This window comes from Corapipo altera, unplaced genomic scaffold (genome assembly GCF_003945725.1).
Source record: "Corapipo altera isolate COAL_440 unplaced genomic scaffold, ASM394572v1 45, whole genome shotgun sequence".
NCBI lineage: Eukaryota > Metazoa > Chordata > Aves > Passeriformes > Pipridae > Corapipo > Corapipo altera.
Window position 1 is genome coordinate 27,697,380 of NW_020884877.1, and position 16,152 is coordinate 27,713,531.

The 16,152-nt window shown below is 36.8% G+C and overlaps 1 protein-coding gene across 1 annotated transcript in view; it reads right to left on the minus strand.

Annotated features, from left to right (window-relative positions):
* Nucleotides 1-16,152, minus strand: part of NCKAP5 (NCK associated protein 5) — a 373,153-nt gene that overhangs the window by 164,767 nt on the left and 192,234 nt on the right. The window contains exon 5 of the mRNA XM_027637160.1: nt 15,935-16,068. Within this exon, the coding sequence (XP_027492961.1) occupies nt 15,935-16,068 (134 nt within the window). The remainder of the gene's footprint in view (nt 1-15,934; nt 16,069-16,152) is intronic.

Consider the following 16,152-nt stretch of genomic DNA (forward strand, 5'->3'; position numbering starts at 1 on the left):
AGATTGGGATCTTTTGTCTCAGGCATGATATAGCTTTACTGAAAAAACAAAGATTTACTTTGCAAAACACTATAAATTCTACAGATGAGAAGTACCATGTATAAAAATTTACATATATTTATGACAAACAAATTTGCTTTTGTTTTCCTGGTATTTTCTTCTCCTGCCTCCATGGAATATATGAAGATGGGGACTGAAATCCCAGTCTTGGACATCTACTGGGTTATTTGGCTCTCAACTCCCTCAGCTGCAGTACCCAGAGTAGCTCCTGATGATGCCCCAGGTACACTTGCTGCATCAAGAATCCATGCAAAAGAAGCTCACAGTGAACAATGTAATGAATTCAAGACTTTTCACTCTCAACCTTTCACTCTACTCATAAAAAAAGGTGATAAAATGAAGCCGCCTACTCTTCCAACCCCTCCCCCTTAAAAATAAACACACAAACATTTATCAGGGGGCCTGTTTATAAGGTTATTTTCTTAAAAGAGAGGAGACCTTCCTTGCTCTACCCACATCTCACTGAGGAATTTATTCTGTTGTTTTTAAACACCCATGGAAGCTCTTGTGACCTTGTTCTGAACCTTCTAAATTTTAAAGAACCATCACAAAACTAAAAATTTTGTAAGAAATGCTTAGTCCTCTTTGTTTTCAGATACACTTTTTAAAATATCATTTAAAATTACTGAGAACAAACATTCCAGTATTTGTTTCCTCACTAAGCACAAGTTAACTGAATTTACCATTCTTGATTCCGGAAAGGGAGACAAGAAATACAAAGAGTCTTCCCTTTTCCTGCTCAGTTTCCTCAGCACTGACTGCTCTGATCCCTTTCAGTGGGAGTTAGTTGGCTATGTCTGAGCAAAGGCATACGTTTACTATGGTATAATCACTGTCTCTGCCCACAGATCCTATTTTGTAATAGAAGTCTGCAATTTTGATTAATCACACCAGATTCAGGTAGATCGTGGTCTTTTTTTCCTCATTCATTAAGAACACAATACCAAAGAACATGCAGGATTACGTACATACAGGGCTCTTTTCAGAGGTCCACAAGGCAGATTTTTTATGAGCATACACGTACGAGTACTTTAAAAGACATGAAGTCTGATGATCTGATACTGGGTATGGGGTTAGAAATAATGGGGTCAGTAGCCACTTGAAACATTTCTATGGCTTCCATTAAATGCAGTCTGTCTGTGAAAGACTTGGCATCTGTTTAGAGTTCAGTTGTGTCTTTTCATTCGCACACATAACTTTTTTTTACCCGATAGAATAGAGTTTCAGTTACTAAGGTTTTCTTTCGGCATTTAAATACTTCCTATTCTATTTCTTAATGCTATATGTAATTTCACAGCTGTATTATTAGTGAATTGTTCATAATTTCTCTGTTTGCTTAGCTGTAAAACATCAGTATTTCCATTTAGAAGACAACAGAGGAAATAAATCCCAAGAGATTTTTAATCATTTTCATAATCTTCTTTTAAAGCCAACTGATTTAGATACAGAAAAACAAAGGGTGAAACATGTTTACATGAAATGAATGTCTCTCCAGGTCAGAAAAATAAGATTTCAAGCTACGTATAGTCTGAATTATTAGTTCATTAGACTTGTATCAGCTTCTGTAACATGAGACACTACCAGTCTTTACAAATCTTCTCTATTTCCATGGACCAGGAAGGCAATGAAACTGTTAGTACTGTTTATTAAATTAATGTATTTTTCAAATGCAGATTTTAAATTTCAGAAACTGTGATTATTTCTCCTCTCTGCTTATCTTCCTACATAATTTACTGAATGTTATTTCTGCAGGAGATGCATGCTCTTCACCAAAAGCAATGCTGCAGCTCAGATAACCAAGCTAACTTTCAATGAGCTGGCTTTGACCCTGACCAACAGCACTGCATCAAGGAGCTCCCTGCAGGGCAGCCAAGAGAACATTCTCTGGGGAACAGGCTTAGAGAATACACTGATGCAGACACTAGTTCTGGTGCTGTGTGACCCACTGAATGCTAGCTCAGGTACACGTTAGCCACCACCCCAATTTGGACTTACCTCTAAATATTCTGGTGGGAGGAGTACTGCTATTTTTCTTTTTAATTTATGTCTGTAGCTTTACAGGTTATTAGTCAACTGTAAAAACGGCACTTGTCTTGGAAAATCATAACAAAGCAGGTAAATCAAGCAAAGGCTCAGAACGCCTAAAATGTTCTCTTGTGTATTACCAGCTTGAGCAATAGTATGTACGCACAACAGATAACAGCAGATGCATTTAGAGGTTTAACTGAAAAGTTTAAATGCAAAACATTAAGAAATAAAAGATAGAGAATATGATACTCATCTCTTTTATTTAATCCCAATGTGTTTATGAAATTGAGAGCAATACAATTTACAGAATAATCAGCAATGTTTGGAGTTTATCTGTGTAGCAGAAGTAAACAGATTTAGCACAAGAATTGGCTAGCACTTTTTAAACATTAAATTAATCTCAATACTGCAGACATAAATTTCTGTTAGAATTACATAAGAATATAGAGAGACTAAACAACATGCTTAAAATAAAACATATTCTTATCTGCTATATTTATAGGATCACAAAATCACTGGCCCACTTCAACTTAAGCATGATAGAACAAAATCACATCCTCAAAACAATTAAACAGTCCTAATCCTTCATCTTCTAAATCCAGCACTACCTCTCAGCCTTCATAGTGTTTAATCTAAACAGTGAAGAGGACTGTTATCTAGTTCTCTGAAAAACATGATGATTAACCCTTCAAAAGGAGAACTAAGGGGCAGACTGAAGTTTCAAGGTGATTAAGATTCCAACATCGGAATCAGGATTTTTAACTAGAAGTTTGCCTAACCACATATCTTTGCGAAAGAGCAGATACTCAGCAAGTACCAGTCTCTCCTGAATGCAAGAATTATAATACTGGACATTCAGAAACTCCAGTGGGTGTTTTAAGTGAAAGAGAATTCAGACAACCAGAGACTGCAGGAAGTACAGTAAGAGAAGACAGAAGGAAAGGGTTCAGGACAGCAGCAAGAGAAGACATAGAACAGATCAGGAAGGAAGATGTGGGGGCAGTGTGAAAACCAATGTTTATAACTTAGCCTGTGCTTCCACTACCTGTAAGGGTCTTGCTAAAGAAAGCCCAGGCATTTACTCTCAAACAATCCATCTACAGGTGCCTGTAGGCAACTTACTGGGTGCCAGCTGTATTTCCTGGCAATACTCTCCTCCTATCCAAAAGACAGCAACTAAGTTCAATGCAACCGCTCTAGAAAGATGGTAGTAACAGGCACCCAATACCTGTGAAATTGGTACCAGACCAATGTGAAATGCATGTTCAGTGCACATCTTCAAGAATGAATTAACTCATATCACAACAGGCCTAGGAAAGAGTCAAGATAACCAAGCTGGGCAAATTTAGTCTGGTAAAGCACAAATTTGGTGGGGACAGGATTAGTCAATAGGTATTTATAAAATGAACCTGATATAAGAGCCAACATGCATAAACTGAGCATTATTATATGCACTACAGATAAGAGCAGTTCAGTAAAGAACAGATGTGCAATGACAACAGTTGGACAGAACAACTATTCTACACTGGGCATGATCAGATCAAGGAAAGATTATATGCCACAATTGCTTCTGACAAGGTGGGGCGTGAAGCCTCTTGGCCTAATTTTAGACCCAAAAATTTATGGGCAACAAATACCTGTCAAATAAGTAGAGCAAGTCAAGAAAACAGAGAAAGTGAATTAAATTACCTGATTATACTATGATTTACAAATTATTCTCCATCACATACAATGTTGGTTTTTATTTATAACTAGATTAATATGCATCTTAAAATGTCAGCTTATTGTAAAAAAAGACTCTCTATCTTTTAGATTTAAAACATTATAACTACTCAATAACCTTCATAAACTGGAGGGGAGGGTTCTAAAGAACTTAGACAAAATAATGAAGCAGTGAGTTTTTCTCAGTGCACAGTATTTCATTTCATTAGAACTTCATCAATGCCAATATTGCTCCAGTAAAATGTGCCAACCTAATGATAAAAGGTTATTTCAAATTTTTATATACTCCAGATGGCAACAATTCAGAAAGAATCTCACTCTTTAGTTCAACAGGATTAGGAAACCTCTTACAACAACCTCAATTGACATTTCTCATCCTGCCAGCACTACAATGTATCATGATGTCTGTGTTTCCCATTGCAGTTGCCATACAATTGTGCTATTACAAACAAACTGATTGAGAATATACATATAGCACTGCAATAAACACTAAATATGTCATAAAATACGCAACAGAGGGCTCGCAGTGAAATGCAGGCAAGTCTGGAATAGACAATAGAAAAACATTGCTCATTATTTTTCAATGCTATAAATTTCAACAATTCAGTATATAACTAAAAGAGCTGAATGAATATTTAAAGAATTCTAGCAACAAGAATACCCAGTAAAGTACGAAACTAGTGAAACCAGTGGCCCATTATTCTTTATACACTAAAATTGTCTTTAACAAATACTTCAGAAATTAATCCAAATGACCTCCGTGAAACTCAGTATTTCTTTAACATTCTACATTAAATTCACACCAATATAACATACCCTCTCACTACTCACTACTGCATAGGCTTAGACAAAATGAGCTCTTTTCTATGTGAAGGGCTGAGATTAAGATATAAAAACTGAATTTGACAGACATTTACCTTTTAAGGTATTCGGATTTGGATTGTTTTGTATTTTTTCTCTGCAGTTTGAGAATAAAAATGTAGTAGCAGCAGATATGCACGGTACTTGAGAATATTCTGAGATACACTTGCATCCAAGAAGCCAGTGGGAGGGATCTCCACTGTAGACCACTTTTAACACAGACTACTTTGATATACTGTAATTGTAATGTAATTAAGTCAGTCAACTCCATGGCTTCTTAATCTACTCATTACCTTGCTCTGCCTTACCTGCCTTTCAGAAAGTAGTAGAATTGGTCAGAATTTTCCATTTTCTTACTGATTTTTCCAGTAAAAACTAATATACACAACGGCTTATTGTTACTTGCTTATCATCTAGACACAACCCACGATTAGCTTTCTTGTGGTTAGCAGATACAAGCCGGAAGAAATCTGCCAGCTGAAGACAAACAAAACACAGCAATAAAACCACAATCAACTCAGTGCCTCTAAAAAGGCTTAGGATGAAAGATAAAATCTATAGCTAAAGACAGAAAAATGTTACCTTCTGATCAGGTGAGACAGTGTATCAACCCATGCCACATTCACGCAATTAATACACTGCAGCTTGCTAACACTGATAAGGGTACTACAACTTAATGATCTAATCTGTATTCCTAGAGAATGAAAACTTAGCTCAAAACACACAGTTGGCCTGGATTTCCAATCCAGGCATGATGTACAGCAGGATATGCTTTCTCTGCTATGTACTAGCATGAAAAAATGGACAATTAAATCCCAAAAACATAGAAGGACAAAAAGAAGGATTAAAAACAATTGCAGAAAAAGTTATTTCAAGTTCTAAAATGCAGCACAACTCCCTGTGCCAAAACAAGAGGCTACAGAAATCTCTGTTCCCTTGCAGTGTTAAGCCTCACCATCTCACATCTCCTAACCACTTTTCTCATGACAAATGCAACTCTTCCTTGGCATGACACTTTTTCCTTCCTATCTGGAATGGTGGTGAAAACCAGGAAGAGCAAAATCCCTTATCTTGAAGAAAGCAATTGAACTGGGATGCAGTCGTCACAAAACAGAATGATGCAAAAGAAAAATCTTCTCCAAGGTATAGTGTAAACTAAGAGTGTGGATCAACAACCTAAAATACACAGTGATCTCCATGATATGACTAGTTCTGAACAGGATTTGAAGTTTCTCTACATCCTTTTACAGCCTATCCCTAATTATCTGGTTTTCACAAGAGGAGTTCATTGGTTTTTGCGACACAACATTCTACGGACATCCTTCGGACATTGTTTTCAGGATAACGTATGTGTAGTTATTACAATTCATGCTTAGAAGATAGATGCTTTCTGAAATACATATTTAATTAATGCTATTTAATACACAATTTGACTGAAGGGTAGTAGTGCCCAATTAGTAAAATCGGAGATTATGGGGCAGGCACTACACATGGAATTAAAATCATGTTACACTGAGGAAATCAGTCAAATCAATTTACATTTGTTTACAGTATCTGCAAACTGAAGCACACATTATGACCAAAGATAATCACATTAAGATTTTTGGCAATGTTGTACAATAAAAGCTATCTGAACTAGCAGACAGTAATTGTTACTAAATTGTAACAGAATCCCCATGGAGTTATATGACAATATTAGTCATATAACTTCAGCATGATTAATGACACTGCAAAAAATACCAAGATTGTAAGCAATAAACCTCTTACAGGTAAAGCCCACAGTAATTACTGAGGTCCCTTCCTGCCATAACCCAGAGACACTCGGCTCTCGTTGCCCTGCGAAACAAAACCCCCCAAACGTTTGCACCTAACACAATATCTTTTCAGCTTTAACTATATTCACTGCAACTTTTTACTGCAGTGATTATTTATTTGTTTTTATTTTCATATTTAAAATGTGTGCATAGACAAAACACATACCCAAAACATTTTGATAAAAAGAATAAGATTAAAACTAAATTTTAAAGTTGCACTGCCCAATTTCAAGCACTGACAAACAACTGAACTGCTGCATGGCCTGTTACATTAGAACAATACTGTGCAATAATTACAAGTTCTAAGATAAAATTAAAATTACCATAATAATTCTCCTGTGAAACATTCCTACCTATGCAGACTATGAATTGCTACTAGGTTGAAAAAATGTATTACCGCCTCAAGTCAGGCAGATAAATTATTCTATTTTCATTAGTTAGTGTAGATACTTAAAAGGTTATGCAGACAAAGATGACAAACTCATTATATTTACACATTATGTATTGGTTACATTTAAAGACCACCTCTTTACTTGCACACCAGCATTAGAAAGTCAGCTATGCAAACTGTGAGCAAAGATGTGGTTCTACAAAAGTCTATCACTGAGGACAGCAAAAGACACAATCTACAGGCCCCACCTTTGGGTACAACAGGCAATATCAAGACAGGGACGGTTTTGTGCCTGTTTTCCTATACCATTTCCTTTAGAGTACTTTTAAGAAAGACCTATTCTCCTCCCTGCCTCATATTCACACGAAAATCAGAAAACCTTGCTTTAAATCTGTACAAAACAAATTATTCCTCTATTATTCTACTCAGAGAGACAACTGTCAGGATTTCATGATCTTCTCCTCTTCACCTCAAAATCTGTAGCTCTGTGCTATTTAAGGCACTGAACTCCCCAAAGGTACCTGAAACACTTTTCCTTCTGTGCGGAATGAGAGCAGAATCATAGAATCATGGAATAGTTTGGTTTGGAATGGTTTGGGTTGGAAAAGACCTTGAGATCATCTACTTCCAACTCCCCCACCATGGACACTTACTAGATCAGATGTGCAAAAGACACACCAATATCTTAAAAAGGGTGAGAACTTTTCTGGATCAGATTTTATCTGCTTGCAATTATAATGGGAGTGTACGCTGCCTGGTTTAGTTTGTTGTAAAATTGTAAAGGTGAAACTTACACTCAGTCAACCAATGAACCTTTGAAGATTCCAATCATGCTCATAAAGGAGAAGTATAACTATGGAGATAATTTGATTTTATGTCAGCTTTTTAATCATAGAATTCCCTCATGGTTTAATTTGCTCTGTACCTACCACCATCAATCTGAATACACATCACTGCGCATTAAAGATACATTTACAGTTTACAACACAAGTTTTATAGTACAGAAAAATTACTATACAAGCATCTCACAGAAAAACAAACACAAAAATTGTGATCATAAACTCAAGTTTCTCTATGATCCATTAGTAAAGAGAAACAGTCTATAATCTGCAAATTGCATATCGGACATGGGTTTCCAACCATATGACAAAAAAACCCACAAGTCTGAAAGGATCAATAAACTAAAATGGGATAATCCAATGTTATTTGGGTGGCCACTTCAAGCTAATCGTGAAATCAGAAGATCAGTTTTATACATATTGATTTTAAAAATGTGTGTCTCTCCAGTAGAAAGTCTCACTGTGAAGAAATTAGTTTCAAAATGTGGACAGCACATGTATGACTGACAGAAGGATGGGGAAGACCACCAGTTGTGAAAGATACATGCAATGGAGATTTCAAAACTTTCTGTCATTTCTGTATCATATCCTCTCTCTTCCCAGGAAACAAAAAAAAAAAAAAAAAAGGCTTATCTCATTGGAGATAAGCCTGGGGGCAGCAAATCAGTGTTTAAGGGACAGTGTGCTAGCACGTCCTCCAGTCTGCTGTCTCACTGGAGGCAGGGGATGGAGATCCATGCAGCAACAAAGATGCAAGGGTTATCCATGTGTTAAAAATTGTGGAATCCCCTTAAAATGGTCATGGAGGAAATGTCATTAATCATGGGAAGGAATGTGTTGGTTTTCAGTCGTCTCTTTACCTTCTATGGCATTAAGGAACTGTAGAATAGCATGTGACACATCTATGACTTTTCTGATTTCCTACATTGGAAAGAAACCAAACTGTGGCAAGTTACACAGGAAAGAAAGTCTGCAACTTTGCATGTTCCAATGCAATTTTAAAAATACATTCATAAGATCAGCAAATCACAATAAGTAACAGAAGTCTTCCTGACAATGATCTACCTTCTATCTACCTTGGAAACATCACAAATGACCACACAGCTCTTGGGCAGCAACATTACTCAGTCATAGCACTTAGTTCCTGTATCAGCACTGTCCTTTCATAAATTTAAACATGTTTTACAATGGACAATTATCTGTAGCTAGAAATAACTGCAACAATGTACCTACTCCTGTGCAAAATAAAACACACAGAGCTGTGAACTTCAACAGGTACAGGATTTCACAGTACATAAACATCACACATGAACCTCAATCTATTTAAACACCAGTAGCAAGGGAGTTCGCAATCTCACCAAAATAAAGTGTTCACTGCCCTCTGACATAAAAAGTTCTATAAACCCAATCACTACATCTGCACAGGAATCCCTGCTCTTACTCCCAAGCTTCTGGGAGCTTTCTTCAACATCAGCTCTCCCTTTGGGAATGAAATAGCCGCATAAGAAGAGAGATGATGAATACATATCACATGCTACCTAATATAGATAGTTTCTGCTTCATCAGGACTATGGTATGGGAGTGCAAAGAATATGCAAATCATCTTTTTACTACAAAAATCAATGTATGGAGTAGATTCTATGTGGTGTTTGGACCTGTATATGGGCATTGGTAACCTACTGTTAAACTATGGTGAAAAGTTGATATAATTTTCTGTGTTAGTCTCTGTCCTGTGTGTTTTAAAAGACATGGCAACCCAAAGGATTACACTATAACCTAGTGCTACTTTTGTCTTAATCTATTACATTATGCAAAGGAAAAAAACTGATGATATCCTATTAAATGATAGTGCTAGCTAGAACAGAGGAAGCAGAATATAATTTCATGCTCTGATAAATCAGGAAAAGGTAATAGATGCAACCTTCCAGAAATATAAGTATGATGCACACTGTGAGTACACAGATAAATATAAACCAAACCCAGGATTTTCTGAGAACACAGATGAAAGATAAAATTTACCCATTTCCCTGGATCCCTTGCAAGAAGCTTTCAGCAACTAAGAGCTGCCATGAAACACCACCACATGATTTATTAGTGCACGTCAGGGTTCTGAAACAGGGCTGGCTCTTAATGTAGCTTCAGTGCCTTAAGAGTCCACAGAAGATGGAGAACTGCATGTACTTCTCTGTGTATCTCTAACAATGCCTGAAGTAAAGTAATCCTTTGCTCTCTAAAAGTGTTACCCAAGTCAATATGCATCATGCAATATAGTTTTCTATAACTTCTGGTCTTGGCATGACTTCCGTGTTTCAAGTTTACACTGGTTCTTCAGTCCTCTGCAGCCACTCTGACCTTGTTGCTTTCATTCTTTCTCAACTTCCATATGAAATATGTTTTTCAATCCGATGGCTTCTAGTATGAGAATGAGAATTTAGTTTTTGAAGAAAATTTAGATAACAAATTCCTTGAAGATATTTCTCATGTGTATGTACTTTCAAAACCACTGTATTCATACATAGAACTGAAGAGCTTATGAAAAATCATAAAATTTATTTTTTAGTTCTTGTTGGTCAAACAACAGGAAACAAGAATATTTAGTTCAAAGTAGCCCAGAAACTGAGTGGGGTCAAACTCCATATACAACTTGGGGAAATCTCCTTTGGGCTTAATTTCATGGATTTAGTAAAACCATTCCCTTATTTTCTGCCAGATGAAAACTATTCACACAAAAGCTCCTTGATCTTACTTAGAATAGTGCTTGACAGTTCTGAGTAACTATTAGAGATGAAATATGTGCCTAAGTGTTGTACATGCACATAAATAAAAACACTAATATACTCACCCCTTCAGTGTTAATCTAAAAGAAACTTCATTCTTTAACTCTGTCAATTCTAATCCAAAGACAGGATCGATATCCTGAGCATTAGGTCAAAGCCCCAGTAAAGCAGCATTCACACCACGTCCCGAGGCTCAGTGAGTTCAGCCAAGGGCTCGGCAGTCCTGCGGTGACAGCACACGGAGAGTGGCAGCTCCAGAGCTCGTGCCTGAGTAGGCACCGGTCTCACCTCCCTTACAGCAGACAGCTGAGAGGTCTCCCAGCAGTCACAGACCCCAGTGGGACAGACTCCACACTGGAGCAAGGAAAAGGTGTGAGGAGGAAGCAGTGGCAGAGACCAAGTGTTTTGCACTGATTTCATCAGCTCCCCCCATAATGCTACCACACAACATGCTGCTCAGGGTGGAGGTCAAAGAGTCAGGAATACAGGAATGAAGTTGAGTCTGGGAAGAAGGAAGGGGTGGGAGAAAGCATTATTAGTTTTGTCATTGTTTCTCACTATCCTACATTGTATTTAACTGGCAATGAGTTAAATTAATCTTTTCCAAGTCAAGTCTACTTTCCCCTTGATGGTACCTGGTGAGTGATCTCCTTGACCTTTACTCAAACCATGAGGGTTTTTTCTTATTCTTTTCTCCCAGAGTCCTCTTGAGGATGGTGAGTGAGAGAATAGCTGGGTGGACACTTGGCAGCCACTCCAGGTCAACCTGCCACAAGGTGTTTGACAGTGGCCATCTCACAGTCAGCAGCAAAGCAGGAAGCAAGTACATAGGGCAGGATGACAGCATCAGCCTTTGATACAAACTCCATTTTTGGGGCAATCTGCTTCCCACAATAACCCTACAAACAGGGCTTGCAGGGAGGATGATAGCAGATGACCGCAGAACTACACAAAATAGCTCAATTGCAGACAGCTTCTTCTGTTATCTTCCTCTGAGAAAAGGAGTGAATTCCCACATAGTATTTCATTCATCCCTGCTATGAGAGAATCAAAGGAATACCATCAATGGGTGCTAGGAGAGCATTTTAATCTCTCCAGAATTGAGATCAAAATGTTATTAATGGTGGACATTTGACAAACTTACCAACCACAGAGGCTACTGATGTGTCCTACTAGTTTATATTTTCCAGACAGGGTCTTTGTTGTATGTGGATTACCAGGCATGTCAGTAAGGCCACAAAAGTGTAAGGAGGTCTGACCTCTAGGTCAAGCAGAGGCTAGAAATTCAGATGTGATGATGCAACACCAACATACTGATGCAATGTAAAAAATCTCCTGATCACAGCTGCTAGGGAAACAGTTATCATTTCCAGTCACCTGCTGACAAGACAGAATGCAGTAAGGGGAATTAACAATAATTGGAGAAAACCACGAAGGATGTGCCTAAACCAACAGCCATACAGTCCTTTTATGCCAAGTGTTGCCGGATTTGTAGTAGTCATTTTCCTCCTTGTCAGAAGTGACAGGCTTAACCCTACAGTCAATATTAATGTGAGGGGAATGCTGAAATACAGTCTAATGAGAATTGTACTCATCCCATTCACAGGACCCTGGAAGATCAAACAAGGACCATTTCCTACTCTTCCAATAACATATATTCTTAAAAGCCTGAGGCAGTTCTCCAGTCACACACACTGATACCAATAAACACCACAATCTTAACTGAAAGATTTTTGAAATTTACCCAAAAGGGATTTTTAAGTTTGGTAACAGCCTTTTCAATTACTTTATAATAGCATTTATTAAACCTGTTTCATTCAGACCAAAATAGTAATCAAAGTAACTTAAGCAAAGCTACCTCTTTTACTCCTTTAACATTTAATCTCAGTTCAGTCACATGAACTGTATGCACTCAACAGACAACAATTTCTATTGCTTACTGATGTACAGCAGGGAAATGCGAACAATTTATATTGTATCTATTAGTGTGCTTTTTAGAATGATACTATGAATCACACCTACTGCTTCAGGCAAAGTTGTTGTATTTCTGTTCCTACTGTTGTAGGAAAATGCTAAAAGCAGGAAAAGCACAGCTGAAACCAAGAACAAGGACGTACACGAGACACAGTGTATTTTCTTCCCTAATGTCCAAGATGTGAGATGTTCGAGGAGGAACTAATGTTAAACTGTGAGAGAGCAAAAAAACCCACCCAAAAATAAACAAACAAACAAAAAACCCCAAAAAAACAAACCAAAAAGAATTAGCCTAATTTATTTAGCTGGATAAAGAGGCAGCAGGTACACCACTAACCTAAATGGTAACACATCATGCAGTTGTCAACATTCAAAACCAGATAGTCAGACTGTATGGCACTGTCTTGGTAGAAACTGGGTTGATATGCATTTATACGGTTAGTTTCTGTGCATTTGAGCAAATGCAAGCATGCATTGTTGTGACAAAAAGAGCCTTATAGAATGTAACAGCTGCAGCAAAGCAACAGATCTCAGTGGGTTTAAGAAAGAAAACATCAAGTACTTCAACTCAAGGTGAGACTATACTAAGGCAACATAAAAATAACTGCATCCAACTATAGTGTAAAAACACAACTTTAGCATTAAAAGATTTTCTTGCACAGTTTCTTCACACCTTAAACATATTCACCTCCAATAAAATGAGAAAGCAAATTTAAAACAACAGGGACGCACTACTGTACAATTCTGGAAAAGAAACTTAGTTTTAAAAGCTCTTTCAGGAGCTATCACATATTTATCAAACTAACTACTGTGTCACTTTAAGGCTCTGGTAGATTTATACAGATGTTAAGAAAGAAAACTTCGATTTATTTTAGACTCCTAGTCTGAAATATTGCTTACTTGGGAAGAACAGAAACGTCAATCAATAAGAAAACTCCTCACTTTCTGAAGTTCTCAATCCTAAACTATGTGCTTATATGACAGATTAAAGTTTTCACACAATTTCATTTAGGAACAGGCAGCTTTGCTCCCCTGATTACAAAGACCAACTTACAGCTTACCAACTATTATGTTTCATTCTTTCAAACACACAAAGAAAATAGTTTGAAATGTAAAGAAACATTCGCCAAATCAGTTTAAACCACTGCTCTGCATCTGTATGTAGAAATGTGTATGTATATTCACTCAGTTCAGGAATTACACATATTTAAAAGATTTATGTTATAATACATGTCCTTACTTTAGTCCATTTGCATCTGAAAGACAGGATGTTTAAATGCAAAGTATTATTCTCTAGCCATCTTCTTCTAAAGTACTTCCAATTCATTTGATTTTAACATCGCCTCCCATCACCACCTGTCTTGTCCCATTTAATTGTGTTCAAATTGAGAAAAAAAGTCTCAAATCCTTCAAACAATACAGAATTTCTAAGTAGTACAAGATTATCCAGTTGCCAGTTTCATTATTTGTTCAAGCAGAGTAAGAAAAAAATACACTTGTTTAGGAAGAAAGTCTGTTTGTGCAAGCAAATATCTTAATATTCTACTAAATATCAGCAAAAAAACCCCGCTTTAATATGCATCAAAACAAATATTTTTTAAAAGCAAATAAAATATTTTAGTGACTCATTCCCTTCCTAGCATCTGGTCTACACTAAAATAAAACCACAGTGTGATGAGGCCAACGGCAGTTTTCCTCACAGGAATAACCAAGTTGCCATTAATGAAAAGTGATATTTAAGTTTGCCTTCAAACAGTTTAGCCAACGTGCAGACAGCCTTAAAAAGAACATAATGCTGATTTAGAAGGTATTCACCTTTATCTGAATCAGAGGTACAAAGATAAAGAGACAAACAACTTTAATTCAAAGAACTTGCATCCCTCTGCTTCTTGATAGATCAGAGCAAGCCCAACTGCAAATAGTAACGGAAGAAAAAGAATGGATAAATTTGAAGATAGTGGACTTCAGGGATCCTAACTAATAAAATAGTTATTCTTTTCAGAAACATGGTAGAAATTAATCAAACTACTGCAGTTTCACAGGAATAAGGAAGAGTGAATATGTAACAGTTAAAATTTTATGGAGTTACTGGGTGCATCACTCTGCAGACTGGCTTCCCCTCACCCCTTCTTTTCTAAATCATCTTCAAAGTTTATTTCAAAGGTTTCTAGTTAGTGTAGCAATAATACTGTTCTAAAAAAAAGGACCTGGGGAAATTCTCCCTTAAACAAAGATTAATATACAACAGAGCAAAATATTCTAAGCAAGAACACTCATAGGGGGGATTTATTTTGTGTATATTACTCCAGGAGTCTCATTAAAATAAGTAAAATTGAAATGAAGGATCATAGAAGAGGAACAACGGAGAACTAAAAAAGAAATATCCTTAGCACTTTTGCTGACGAACTTCAGACTTAACTGAACACTTTGTGTTTTTTTTGAAGTTTTTTGGATTCTGAAGAGAATTAATGCAAATTTTAGAAACACAAAATAACAGATGAGAACAAATTTTATTACTGCTATCAATGGTTTTTGCAGTGTTGCCTAGAAACACAGATTCAAATCAGAGGAGCTGCATGGCAAACACTGAGGAAAAAACCCATAAAAAATGCCCAAACAGAAAGCCCTAAAGACCCCAACAAACATAACCACTGAAAAAAACACCATCTCCCAGTTTTTTCCCCCTTATTAAACTGAACTTGTACTTTTCAATGATTCAGTGGTCCAAGGGAATAAGTTAATATTCAGTCTTGATGGAAAATATGCAACATAAAATGCCATTGTACCTTTTGGTTTTTTTGATTGTTTCATTTTTGTTCATGTGACAAAACCAATTAAAAAAATGTATTTGATGTACAAGATCTCATCATGTATCATGAAAACAATAAATATCTCAAAACCTTACTGCTGTCAGATGAATGGTTTGTCTTAAATCCCAGCTCTAAGCTGGTTCTCATCTAAGTGGAGTTCTGGTCTAGCCCAAAGCTCTGGCCCAGGCAGGGTAAGAAGAAATTCAAAGCACGTCCAAGCAGGATGAGCACCCAGCTGCTAAAAGGCATCATTTTTCTTTTTTTTTTTTTTCTATTTATTCAGATTGATCAAACCCATTCTTGTTGTTTAACAGTAACAACCAACTGCATACTGACTTATCAATGGCATGTACTTTTCGAGAAGTGAACACCTACACTTAGAAAATTTTTGGGAATTCTAACAAATGCAAAATTTCTAGAAATGAAAATTTTCCTCATTACATAGAATGATGGCATAAGCCTTTTAAGGATACTAACAATCATTTATCCAAGTGCCTGTTATGTTCACAGAACCTCAGAGGAAGACCAGTTTTTGCCTTAGATTATATCCATTCAAGTTATCAACAGGTCTGAACAATGTTTCTGCACCAAAGTATATTCTTCCCATTTGGGGGAAAGTATGTTCCCATTTTGAACACAGTTTACTTTTGCAACATACCTGGAAAACTGTTCTTGCAGCCCACGCATCTGAGCCCGGCTCCGTTCTGACTCCAGTGTCACCTCCCGTAATCTTTTTTCACTCTCAAGTCTCAAATGTCTTTCTTCCTCCAACTCATGTATCAGCTTCTCACGCTGAAATGTCACAAAAAGTTATTCATTTAATTATACACACAAAACACACTTTTAGGAAAAATCATTTAAAAAATCAAAATAATG